Source organism: Bufo gargarizans, chromosome 2, assembly GCF_014858855.1.
Source record: "Bufo gargarizans isolate SCDJY-AF-19 chromosome 2, ASM1485885v1, whole genome shotgun sequence".
NCBI lineage: Eukaryota > Metazoa > Chordata > Amphibia > Anura > Bufonidae > Bufo > Bufo gargarizans.
The window spans coordinates 555003545-555017892 of record NC_058081.1 but is presented as its reverse complement, the minus strand read 5'-3'; the positions used below and the strand labels follow the sequence as shown (position 1 = coordinate 555017892).

Genomic DNA, 14348 nt, shown 5'->3' with positions numbered 1-14348 from the left:
ACAGTAAAATTATTTACACTGCGCACATTATTCATCTATATGATACTGGGTTTTCAGGCAATTAAATCTGCAAAGTCATGGACACATCTGTTATGTCTTGCCACCGCAGATTTCCAAAATGATAGGTTCACCAGAGAGCTCGGCACTGCAGGCCCATCCCTATTGTTCCCTTCACAGTGCCACTCATGGCCACCGGCTGTGCAAGGAACTGCAGCCAGCTCCATTCATCTGGATGGTGTGCGGCTGCAGTTACCCTGCACATCAGGTGGCTGAAGCAGAGCTGTGCAGGGAAAGACTACATGTACTCAATCAGCGCTGCAGCCCTTCATTCTCAGGATTAGTTTGGGTCCTCGCCAATCCTAAGGTCATGTCCTATCGAATTAAAGGGGTTTTCCGGGAGTACAATATTGATGACCTATCCTCAGGATATCTGTACGGTGAGAGTCAGCTGATCCGCAGAGTCCCCACTGACCAGCTGGTTGAAGAGGCCAAGGCGCTCTGATGAGCACTGTAGTCTCCTCCTACACCAGTGACGTCACATTCGTGGGTCACGTGGCACAGCAAGTGTAAGGCGCTTTGCTTAGTTCGCTGTGAGGAGGTTGCAGCAACCAAAAGAGCGCGACGGCTAAGGGGTATCTGAACCCTACTGATCAGGATAGGTCATCAATATTGTAGTCCTGTAAAAACCCCTTTAAAGTACCTCCAGGTCTGATCAGCTAAGTGGCACCACTAGCCTGCGTCCAGTCCTTTGGTGCCTCTTGGCCAATCAGGCCACAAGATGCTGTAATCTGAACTCCCATCATAGCACACAGTGTGATGGTTCCTATAGACCTGGGGATGGATCCCTTTAAACAGAGTTGACCAGTTTAGAAAACCTATTTTATATACCCTACAAGGGAAATCCGAGTTAACACACTGACCAGAGTGTAGAGTGGCTGCAAAGAATGTCTCCCAATTTGTGGGACCTCTTCTGCCCTGCGTAACAAGCAAATAGCTTTTTACCATTGCTTTGAATGGAAAAAATGTGTACTGCGTAAAGAGGATCTGTCCCATATCCTGACATGTCACTTTTAGTAACTACTTGCATTCCCCATGTAATAGCAAATTCTGGAGCATCTGGCAATAAATTGCGAGCAGTCTGCAGTAAAGGTACTGCTGGGTGTTACCAGAAGCAGATGTGTCCGCCTCTGTCCAATGAGTGCAGCTGGTGTCAGAATGTGCAGGTACACATCCCAACTGGTAACACCCATCTGTACCTTTATTGCAAGCTGCTGACAATACATTAATAAACTTCAAGTAGAAAAACAGGGGAATGGCACAACATGGATTCACACAAATAGCTTTTCCAGAATTGTTCTTACATGGGGAATGCATGTAGTTACTAAAGCAGGAGATATGAAAGGTCCTCTTTAATTTCTTCAGTTGCGACGCTGCATAGAAACCGAACACATGCTGCCAGGTTTCCCTACAGGTCCATGGGATGACTCCCGGGGGACACTTTGGGATCAGCTTATTGTCTAGAGACCCTTAGGGCTCATGCACGCAAGCAGACTGCCCAATATATGGGCACCGCCGCGAGCACTCTGTATCATGGATAGGGACCCATTGACTTGAATAGGTCCACAATCCTACGGAGGCAGGAAATGTGCGGAGGCACAAAACGGAGCCACGTAATGTGCGGAGGCACGAAATGGAAGCCCGAGGAAGCACTACAAAGCGCTTCCATGGGATTTCGGTCCGTGCCTCTGCACCACAAAAATAGAACCCAATTCAAGTCAATGAGTCAGCATCCGCAAGAATTCAAGTCAAGGCATTGCAGACCGATACATGCGGTCAGCAGCAAGTAGGAATTGTTCACGGCGGAGAACCTCTTTAAAAACTCAAAATTGTTGGCGGATCACAGAATTTAGTGCAGGGTTTCTGCCTTTCACCTAAGCCTAGCACATGTTGTCCTAAAATGTTGAGATTATACTGACCAATTAAACTGCGGTAACCTCTCAGCAGAGAATTCCTCTTTTCCTGATCTTCGCTCACAGATTTCCACTGCAGCTTCATACGGAAATACTCATCCCTGGAAACAGCAAGACAGACATGTGCTGAGCAGTGTCCCACAGAGATGGCACCAGGCCCATGCTATCTGCCCGCTTTCTTGGTGCTCTTACTGTTTACAACGTGTAAGATGTGTGGGAGAGGCGGCATTAACCCTTCTGTCCCCAAAGCTCTTCCCTCATTTAGAACACATTACTAGATAAGGCCTCTTGAACACGACTGTGGTTTGGCTCCACATCCGAGCCGCATTTTTTGTGGCTCAGATGCGGACCCATTCACTTCAATGGGGCCGCAAAAGATGCGGACAGCACTCCGTGCCGTGGTCCCGCAAAAATTATAGATCATGTCCTATTCTTGTCCGTTTTGCAGACAAGAATAGGCATTTCTATAATAGGCCGTCTGTTCAATGCCGCAAATTGCTAAAGGCACACGAGCAGCATCTGTGCTTTGCAGATCCGCAATTTGCGGACTGCAAAACATGGCACGGTCACGTGCACAAGGCCTAAAGGAAACTTTCCATTAATTATGTATTTGTATTCCAGGCCAAATCTACTGTAACGTTTAAAGCTAAACTTTCACACTAGCGTTTTTAGCAGATTCGTGGTCGATCTGCAAAAACGTTTGCGTTACAATAATACAACTGCATGCATCCGTCATGAACGGATCCGGTTGTATTATGTCTTCTATAGCCATGACGGATTAGTCTTGAACACCATTGAAAGTCAATGGGGGACGGATCAGTTTCCTTTTGTGCCAGATTGTGTCAGAGAAAACGTCAGAGATCCGTCCTGGCACACAATATAAATCAATGGGGACGGATCCGTTTTCTGGCTCCGCTTTGTCAGGCGGACAGCAAAGCGCTGCAGGCAGCGTTTTGGTGTCCGCCTCCAGAGCGGAATGCTGACTGAACGGAGGCAAACTGATGCATTCTGAGCGGATCCTTTTCCATTCAGAATGCATTAGGGCAAAACTGATCCGTTTTGGACCGCTTGTGGGAGCCCTGAACGGATCTCAGAAACGGAAAGCCAAAACACCAGTGTGAAAGTAGCCTAAGATGTGGGCTTGTCACTCACAAATTATAAAATATATATCTCTATCTCAGGTGATCATATCCACTTTGGTAGATAAAATGAATTCCAGTAACATGAGTCATTACTGTCATGCGGTATCTATGGCCACTTTCATCTTTGTGATACACATACTGAATCAGACTGTGGCTCAATGATCTCTACTGTAATAGAAGAATCGTGGTGTTTCCTATAACAACCAGGCTCCTATGCCATTTTGCCAGCATCATATTAGTGTATAGGAGTCAAGTATTAGACCTCTAGATCTCACAGCAACCAATCAGATCACTTCTTTCATTTTCCTTTCGTAGTTGTAATCTGATTAATCGCTGTGGGCAACTTCTCCATCTTGTTCACCCTAATGCATGGAGGACTTTGAACCAGAACATAGTGAGGTTAGACTTTACTAGATTATGGGTAAATGCCCTGCTGTACGCCCAGTGTTCGCTGGTTCAAAGTCCCCACCAGCTAGGGTTGAACCCGAGGTAAAGGGATTAGTACACACCTACTTCGATACTGCGGAGTGTCAGGGATCGGAGTTTAGTTGTTCTGCCTCCATTATGGTTTCAATTGACTTCCTGAGTAAGCACCATGCCAAAAGTTAAGCAGCTTGCCAACAGCCAGGCCAAGCAATTCCCATCTTTGCCCGCTATATTAATATGTTTTTTATTGTTAGTCAAGATAGAAATGTGACAATATTCCTTCTTTCGTAAAATAGGCAAATCATTAAAAGGGGTTGTCTGGGCTTTTAATATTGACGACCTATCCTCAGGATAGCGGTGGTCTGACACCCGACACTGAATAAGATGCTGCCGTCTCCCTTCCTGTTCGCAGCTCTATTGCCATAGACAGCAGTGGTGAGAAGGAAGAGAAATTGGAGACGGCACATGCGTACACTTTCCTTTCATGCAGCTGGTCGTCGGGGGTTCCGGGTGTTGGACCCCTGATATCCGGAGTATAGGTCATCAATATTAAAAGCCTGGACAACCCCTTTAAGTTGCTTAAAAATACATTTTATGCAAAACCAGGGTTAAAAATATGACAGCAACTGCACAAATGCTGCACTAGCCTTACTGTCCACCAGGGGGCTCACACTCACTACTAGATTATACTCTCTGCAGAAAGCTTACGTTTTTCTCCGTACTAAAGATTTCCTGTCTTCTGCTGTGCTATCCCATGGATAATAGCCCAGGAGATACTTCCAAGCATCTTTTCGAAGCCCTGGACACAAGCCCTAAAAATCAAATGAACAACAGCGCATTTCATTAAGTAGATGGCAGCAGCATGTGACATCTGCAGTGTATTTAGGATTATAGAATTTTGTGAAATGGCGCCATCGTGTGTGCCTAAGAGGAAATGCGTACAAGCAGCAGATGCCCTGGACCACATTCTGCAGTAAATGCTGCAGTGTATAGATCTAATCCCTGCTCTGCAGCCGCACTTACCCCAGAAAAGATCCTCTTCTTCAAACCATCCACATTCATCACTTGACCTTCAGAATTAATATAGGATTCCCATTCCTGCTCGCTGACAGGTGCCTGGCGCTGTATGACTGGACGCTCGCCCAGCTCCACTTGCTGAAATAGATTTCTGGATGTCAGTTTACAGCCTAAACCCACAGTAACAATACCCAAGACTCCATATCACTTAACATGCTGAACTCCAGGCAAAAGCCACTGTAATTACAAAACCCCTTTAATTGACCAAACCCTCGTTCGATACGCCCCACAGCCCTCAGGGGCTCGCACCGCTTCCTCCAATACACGGCAAATGAATAAATCCTGGACCGTGAATACTCACACAGGAGATCACTTCAAAACCAGGTTCATCCTCCAGACCGATTGCCATCTCAGATAATGGCCTCTGGTGATGTGCATCCTGGTGCCGCAAAGCTCCACGGAAAAAATTGGTAACTTTGGAGAACCCACCAAACGTTGCAGAATAGGGGTCTTGGAAAAATCTCTAGAAGTAAATAAATAAAAATATATATATATAAAAATAAAAAAACTTTATAGGATTCATGGCAATACCTCATAATGCCACATCTCTACACAGTGCCACATCTCTACCAATCAGAAATCCGCTTTGACCGGCACACGAAGAGTGGCTGCTCACATGAAACGTTCCTGTTAGAGTAGTAGCAGTGAAGGACCATGGCGAACTTCATTTATAGAGCGCCGCCATAGCAATAACTACTTTGTAGGCACTGGTACGTGATGTTTTTATGAATGGTTCTGTGCGTTGGGGTGACACAGTGGTGTGGGCTCTATTATTACTACAAATGGGTCTACCCTACTGTATGGGCACTGCAGATGGAATGCATGTAAGGTGGCACTAAAGTACACTACTATTTGGAATAATTTGGGCGAGTCGTCGTCCATTTATTTTTTATTCAATAAACTGAAAATCCCCTTTAAAATACATGCAAAGGATATTTAAAGTGGGCCCCTCTACGACATCCAAATGCCATATGGCAAAAGGTTGTCTTCAAGGACAATCCCTTTAACAGGCAAATATAGGCGTCACATCATTTCATGGATTAGAGAAAGGAAATGTTGAAGCTAAAAGGTGAGGGCTGAACTTACAGACACCAAGTCCGAGGAGCCATCATCGTCAAACATCTGGAGTTCATCAAATGAATGGGAAAGGGCATGAGAGTCGTGTGGATAAACCAAAAAGAGCCGAGAGTCCTTTGGAGAACTGAAAAAAAAAAAATAAGAAAAAAGCTTCACATTAGGCCTCATGCACACGGCCATTGTGCGGCCGTTCCGCAATTACGGTCCCCAATGCACGGGCAACATCCGTGCAACGGGCCAGACCCATTCAACTGAATAGGTCCGTGGTCTGTCCGCAATTCAAAAAAAATAATAAAAAAATTTCATATTTATTTGCAGTGCGGAACAACGGAAAGAAACACCATGGAAGCACTCCGTAGTGCTTCTAGTGTTAAGTCCAGTGACTCCGTTCCGCATCTCCAGAATTGCGGACCTATTCAAGTGGTGCACGCGGCCGGCGGCAGTGGGATGCCGACCCGCCATTTGCGGGCGCAATACGTGTGCATGAGGCCTTATAGTGACATAAAACCTAAATAATATCAACCTGAACTCCTTAACTAAGCATGGCTGCAGATGCAGTGAACTGAAGGCTATAGAAGACAAACTGCTGAAACTTTTAATGAAGACCAACTGAAAAAAATAATTTTAGCAAATATAAGTAGAATGATAATAAAAAAAATATAAATAAATTATCCCTCAAAGGTGCCCATATCATTTAAGACCCTAAATAGGCCAAACCCTAAAGGATTAAAGTGCTATTCTGGTTGTTACAAGCTCCTGTGGATAGGGGATAGCTATGGGATCAGTAGGGGTCCTACCACTGAGATCCCCATCGATCATGAGAATGGGGACCCCATATCCATCTGAGCCAGAGGACAGACTGGGAACTTAAGTGGCCTCAGGGGAAAGAAAAAAAAAAAAAAAAAAAAAAAACACACCACACCCTGTAGGGTCTATGGCCAGTCTGCCCCTGCTCGGAGCCCGCCTGAAATGAATAGAGAACCAGGACAGGCATGCAAACTGCTGCTCTATTCATCTCTGTGGGAGTTCCGGAAAAAGTCAAATGCTGTAATTTGCTGTCTCCAGACATTGAATGCACAGTTATAAAAAGTCCAAGAATAGCTTGCGCGTTTCGCACCGTTGTGTGCCATGAGTAAGCAAAAATTTGTGCGAAACGCGCAAACGATGTCTATTTTTGTATTAATTATGTATTGAGGGGATTTTGTTTATCAATGATGAAGAATATGAAACCTTCATGAAAAGGTAGACAATCTCCAAAAGGACAGGACTAAAGAGCAGAAAATGTGGAGAACTCTTTCTGAGGAGTCATACGGGGGAGGCTCACTGGAATCCATTACCTAATAATTGGCACTCTTAAGGGCAGGCTGGGGTAGAGCACCCAAAGGGTAGCGAGGTACAGTGGAGCAAAAGTGGGGCTGGGGGTTAGTAAAGGGGATGAAGTACTAGGCTGAGGTTGTTTTGTTTTAGAAACAAAGGGATTTGGGGGGTGAATAGGAGGCCAGCATTGGGCCTGGAGTGCAAAGTGGCCATAGATACAGATATCAAAGAGGCAGCCAGGTCAGTGGGAATCAGAAGGGTTTTTATGTTACCCACTCGCCCTCCCAGCTGGAGCTGGGTAGAGACATTTCATAGTGGTACACCGCAGTATGTGTAAGACGGAGTGGTGGCACTTCACCTCTGGTTACAGTAATATTATAGGCCCCCAAATTAGGGCAGTGCTGTGCGGTAACGTCGCTCCTCATAGCTCTCACAAGCTGAAGCAACTGACAATCAGACGTCCTTATCTCCTGGTATCTACAGAGCTCAACTACTAATGAGATCCATCTCCTGCCCAGTTAATCTGTCCTTGCAGCACAAATCAAACCAAGGACCATGGCCTCCTCATCAGCAGTTATGAGCTTTGTGATGACACAGACAACGCTATTAAGAGTCAATGTCAAAGCCCGGATTGCTGGATTCACAGCGTGCTGACTGGGAGGAAAGTGGCAGAACATCTGAACAATAAAACAAGTCCAAAAGGAGAAGTCAACTATAATGATGCGTCAGTTACGGCTCATTCACACGACCATATGATCGGGTCCTCATCCGTTCCGAAATTTTGCAGAGCGGGTGCGGAACCATTCATTTCAAAGGGGCCGCAAAAGATGGGGACAGCATCCCCATCCGTTGTTCCGTTCAGCAGCCCCGAGAAAAAAAAATATAGAGTGTGTCCCATTCTTGTCCGCAATCGTGGACAAGAAAAGGCATTTCTATAATGGGCCGCCTGTTCCATTCCACAAATTGCGGAACCTACACAGGAGGCATCCGTGTTTTGCGGAGCTGCAATTTGCACTAGCATTATTACATGCAATGCAATTACCTTCCCAACTGTCCAGAGAGAGATTTAGCTATATATGTCAATGAATTTAGAAGTAGGGATGAATCAATAAAAGTTATCTGGGCTCCCTCAGTAGGCCAGCACCGAGCGGAGAAAGGGAGCAAAGGAAGCTACTGATCATCTCTGGCCCACCACTGAACGCAGCAGAAAACTGACCAGAAGATAAACAGCAGGGGGCGATAAACAATATTTTTATTGCATGTATATCACAATACTTCATATGAAAAGTCCTAGACATTGCATAGTAATACCCCTTTAATAGGCACTGAAGTGGCTGGGCTAGTGATGGCACGTTCTATTCATCTGGTGTTTAACCCACTACATGCCCTTATAGCGGTTGTACACCTCCAGACATCACAATTGCTGGGTTCACTCTATTTTTTATTATTTTTTAATATGGGTTGTATGGGGCCTGAGTGGCTTATGTCAATTTGCACAAAATCCCATCTGAGGCACTTTTAATTAAAACACCCATTGACTGGTTTCCTACACGTAGCTAGCCGCAAAGAAGGCAATTATCAGATCTTGGAATCGCTGCGCCAACCAACAGGCTTACCTTTGGGCGATCCTTAAAAAAAGTGTTATCCTGACAGTCCCCTGGTTTTTACCCTTTAACCCCTATACAGGGATCTAGACTTCACCGCTGGGGAGCCACCAGGCAGCTACCTCTTGGAGTAGTCCCCATGTGGTTGACAGCTGACCCACGGAGGCCAGAGACACCAGTGCAAAGCACTGAGGGATCAGGCAAAACCACAATAAGCGACAGGCTGAGGTCAGGGCAGGCTAAGTACTTGCCAATACATGAAACACGTCCAAGGTCAGGTCAGGCAGCAATGGGCCAATACAGCCCAGGCACAGGTCAGATCAGGCAGTGGAGGGCGAGTCAGGAAACGGGCAGACAAAACAGAACATCAAACCTTAGCAGGGACTAGCAAGCTATAAAAACCTATTGCTCAGGCACCCTCCATTAGGGGAAGGTACCTTAAGTACCCCATGGTTGCCAGCCATCGGCTGGTGAAGATCAGCGTGCGCACACAGGCCCTTTCAGAGACAGGGAGCGCATGCGCCATATGGACAGCCTGGAGAGGCCTAGCTGGAAAGTGCAAGGTGCAGACTGTAACGGGAGGCTCATTATTTCCATTTCATTCTGTCCTACCTATTTTGTCCTCTTCGTGAGCAAATACCTTCACTCTCAGGAACCTGAACTTACATTTGATTTCATTTCCTCAATATAAAGGTTCAATGATCAAATGACATTGAAATAATAACCAGTGATTATAGTTCCTATTCACATTTGGTCTACACATCGGAAGTATAAATCAGGAGTTTTCCCAACACTTTCATCAAACTGTGTTCCCCAAAATGTATATGACGTATGCACAACCAATATACATTGTAGGCCCGTGATATTACTCACACAAAATGTAATGCTGCTGGTAACCTGTTCTTACTCCCATTCCTACTTTTCCCCAGTAAATATATTGTCCCCAAGTCCATGATCTTCAATCTGCCCTGAATGATTGATAGATGGAAATCCTACCTCTGGGACCCCCACCTATCAAGGAAACAGATTCCCTCAACCCAACTCCTGTGGACTATAATATATGCGGATGTGCTATACAATCTCTCCATATTTCTGCCTGGATGTGGCAAAACCCAACCAAAAAGAATGAGGTGTCAGGAGACCCCCAATCTTTCCATAGGTGGATGTCCATTTGTATTTTTTTGTGACAAAACATCTACAATTATACCAATATAACTAATAAAATTAAATCAATCAAGCCTTTCCTCTTCATAAGGAGTTCCAGGTCAGGCACTTGAGAAGCAATTCCGCAATACCCAAGTTATCTTAATAGCCTCGACTCATCGCCTGTCAGCAACCCGCAGGTTCCGGCAGTAGTTGTAGTAAGTGAAACTATAGCGTTTCGTTATGACGCGATGAACCTCATAAATAATAGACAGGAAAACAAATATGGCCACTCGATAATTCTTCCAAACCGGGGAGGTCTATTAACATTGTGCTGTCTACTCACTTTTAACATTGATGGATTTAAGATGCAATCTTTCCAAAGTACGGTAAGTAGCGCAAAGAAGCAAATGACATCTTATTCCTGCCACTAAAAAGGCATTAAAAATAAAATAACACAAGAAGAAAATGTACTGATCACAATTCACCTGCAGGAGGATCCCCTTTCACACTCCCACTGCCTTGCTTGAATTTCCCCATTCATTAGCTTTATCCAAGGATGCGGTACTCCCGAGGTGCATGCTCACCTGAGGTCTGTATTGCAGATATCCATCTCTACAATATCCTCTCCTTTTCATAAACTTTTCATTTTTTTATGCTTTGCATTGTCATTAAGTTTCATGAATTACATTCAAAGAGGTCCTCCAATTTCTTTTAACGGTTTTTGTCTTCCCCCCTACCACCCGGACCTGTGGAGGGAAGCACACTTTCCTGCCCCCTGCCACTCTGTTCTGACTCCTTTGGTTCATTGCTGTGTTTGTAGAGCGTCGGTAACTGCTTTCAAACTTCCTTTACAGGTGGGTATCACTTGTGCCAATGCAGCTGTGACTATGCCATAAACCTCTACCGGTGGCTATACACAGGGATGCTTGAATTGTCTATATTTCTGCATAAATTTGACCTAAAACTACATCAGATTTTCACACAAGTCCTAAAAGTAGATAAATTAAACAAATCAAACAGATAAGTCAAAAATAACAAACCTGGTCAATTACTTATTGAGGGAAATGATCCAATATCACATGCCTATTAGTGATAAAAGTATGTGAACCTTTGCTTTCAGTATCTGGTGTGACCCCTTGTGCAGCAATAACCGCAATGAAATGCTTCCAGTAACTGTTGATCAGTCCTGCACATCAGCTTGGAGATATTTTAGCCCATTCGTCTACATAAAGCAACCTCAACTCTGTTACCGTATTTTTCGCCGTATAAGACGCACCGGCCTATAAGACGCACCTAGGTTTTTGAGGAGGAAAATAAGAAAAAAAAATTTTGAACCAAAAGGTGTGCTTTTGGTGGGTTTTGAACTAATTGTGGTCTGTGGATGACACACTTAGGGGGGGGGGGGATCTGTGGGTGACACACTTATGGGGGGGGGATCTGTGGGTGACACACTTATGGGGGGGGGATCTGTGGGTGACACACTTATGGGGGGGGGATCTGTGGGTGACACACTTATGGGGGGGGATCTGTGGGTGACACACTTATGGGGGGGGGGATCTGTGGGTGACACACTTATGGGGGGGGATCTGTGGGTGACACACTTATGGGGGGGGATCTGTGGGTGACACACTTATGGGGGGGGATCTGTGGGTGACACACTTATGGGGGGGGATCTGTGGGTGACACACTTATGGGGGGGGATCTGTGGGTGACACACTTATGGGGGGGGATCTGTGGGTGACACACTTATGGGGGGGGGATCTGTGGGTGACACACTTATGGGGGGGGGATCTGTGGGTGACACACTTATGGGGGGGGGATCTGTGGGTGACACACTTATGGGGGGGGATCTGTGGGTGACACACTTATGGGGGGGATCTGTGGGTGACACACTTATGGGGGGGGATCTGTGGGTGACACACTTATGGGGGGGGGATCTGTGGGTGACACACTTATGGGGGGGGATCTGTGGGTGACACACTTATGGGGGGGGATCTGTGGGTGACACACTTATGGGGGGGGATCTGTGGGTGACACACTTATGGGGGGGGATCTGTGGGTGACACACTTATGGGGGGGGATCTGTGGGTGACACACTTATGGGGGGGGATCTGTGGGTGACACACTTATGGGGGGGGATCTGTGGGTGACACACTTATGGGGGGGGATCTGTGGGTGACACACTTATGGGGGGGGATCTGTGGGTGACACACTTATGGGGGGGGATCTGTGGGTGACACACTTATGGGGGGGGATCTGTGGGTGACACACTTATGGGGGGGGATCTGTGGGTGACACACTTATGGGGGGGGATCTGTGGGTGACACACTTATGGGGGGGGGATCTGTGGGTGACACACTTATGGGGGGGGATCTGTGGGTGACACACTTATGGGGGGGGATCTGTGGGTGACACACTTATGGGGGGGGATCTGTGGGTGACACACCTATGGGGGGGATCTGTGGGTGACACACCTATGGGGGGGATCTGTGGGTGACACACCTATGGGGGGGATCTGTGGGTGACACACCTATGGGGGGGATCTGTGGGTGACACACCTATGGGGGGGATCTGTGGGTGACACACCTATGGGGGGGATCTGTGGGTGACACACCTATGGGGGGGATCTGTGGGTGACACACCTATGGGGGGGACCTGTGGGTGACACACCTATGGGGGACCTGTGGGTGACACACCTATGGGGGACCTGTGGGTGACACACCTATGGGGGACCTGTGGGTGACACACCTATGGGGGACCTGTGGGTGACACACCTATGGGGGACCTGTGGGTGACACACCTATGGGGGATCTGTGGGTGGCTCTTATGGGGGATCTGTGGGTGGCTCTTATGGGGGATCTGTGGGTGGCTCTTATTGGGGTCTCTGTGTATGACAGTTATGGGGGGGATCTGTGGATGACACATATATAGCATCTTATGCTATGTGTCATCCACAGATCCCCTCCATAAGTGTCCCTGTAGGTGACACACCTATGGGGGATCTGTGGGTGAAATTATTTTGCAATTTTCAATGATACACCCGCCGCGATGCCGCGCGGCGGGTGTATCATTGAAAATCGCAAAATAATTTTGCACGAAAATTCGCAAATCGCAAAATAAGCTGCATTCGCCGTATAAGACACACTGCTATTTTCCCCCCACTTTTGGGGTGAAAAAAGTGCGTCTTATACGGCGAAAAATACGGTAAGTTGGTGGGTTTCATCCCATGAGCTGCTCACTTCTATTGGAATAACATTTCTATTGGATTAAGGTCAGGACTTGGACTTGGTCATTCCAAAACTTTAACTTTATTCTTCTTTAACCATTCTCTGGTGCTTAGGATTGCTGTCTTGCTGCATTAACCCATGTTCTGTTGAGATTCAGCTCACAGACAGATGTCCGGACATTTTCCTTTAGAATTGGCTAGTACAATTCAGAATTCATTGTTCCATCAATGATGGCAAGCCATCCTGGCCCAGATGCAAAAAAACAGACCCAAGTCATGATACTACCACCACTGTGCTTCACAGATGGGATGGGTTTTTTATGCTGGAATACATTGTTTTCTTTTCTCCAAACATAACACTTCTCATTTAAACCAAAAAATATATTCATCCACGAAATATTATTCCAAGAGCCTTCTGGCTGGTCCAGGTGATCTATAGCAAACTGCAGATGGGCAGCAATGTTCTTTTTGGAGAGCAGAGGCTTTCTTCTTGCAATCCTGCACACCATTGTTGTTCAGTGTCCTCCTAATGGTGGACCAATGAACATTAGCTAAATGTGAGAAAGGCATTTAATTGCCGACAGGTTACCTTTGCTCTGGGAGTGATCTTTATTGGTCGGCCACTCCTGAGGAGGGTAATAATGGTCTTCAATTTCTTCCACTTGTACACAAGTGTTTGACTGTGGATTGCTGGAGTCCAAACTCTTTAGAGACGGTTTTGTAATCTTTTCCAGGATGATGAGCATCAACTCTTCTTCTGAGGTCCTCAGAAATTTTCTCTTCATACCACGATACACTTCCACAAATATTTGTTGTGAAGACCAGACTTTAAATAAAACAGGCCAGCCACTCACACCTGATTGTCATCCCATTGATTGAAAACACTACTTTAATTTCACTTTTAACTTACCTGCTAATTATACTTCTTCCAGTTACAGACATGTGATATTGGATCATTTATCTCAAATAAATGGCCAAGTCGTGTGTTTGTGTGAAAATCTGATGCAGTTTTAGGTCAAATATATGTAGAAATATAGAAAATTCTGAAGGGTTCACAATGTTTCAAGCATCACAGTACCTTTAATAGCTATTGACCACTCATTTAGTCAACAGCTATTCTGGCCTCACCGTACACACATGCACGTCCAGTTCAACTGAGAGTGTTATGTGTTCTTGGTAGGGAGATGGGAATAAACCCCTGCCAGATACATCTAGCAGCAACTTATTTCCTTGAGAACAAAGGATCAAGCATGTTAAAACTCAACATGCCCAATCAATTTTCCCTCCACGAAATCTGCTGAATGAACACTGGCCAAACACAGATATTGGATGGCTGACCAATCCCTACAAAAATTGGAGGGTT

The 14348-nt window shown here is 46.0% G+C and overlaps 1 protein-coding gene across 2 annotated transcripts in view; it reads right to left on the bottom strand.

Annotated features, from left to right (window-relative positions):
• TBC1D17 (TBC1 domain family member 17) overlaps nt 1-14348 on the bottom strand; it is a 59144-nt gene that overhangs the window by 27079 nt on the left and 17717 nt on the right. For both annotated transcript variants that reach the window (XM_044281600.1, XM_044281601.1), the window contains exons 6-10: nt 5702-5816; nt 4917-5078; nt 4562-4693; nt 4247-4350; nt 1977-2071 (exon numbers count right to left, since the gene is read on the bottom strand). In XM_044281600.1, the coding sequence (XP_044137535.1) occupies nt 1977-2071; nt 4247-4350; nt 4562-4693; nt 4917-5078; nt 5702-5816 (608 nt within the window). The remainder of the gene's footprint in view (nt 1-1976; nt 2072-4246; nt 4351-4561; nt 4694-4916; nt 5079-5701; nt 5817-14348) is intronic.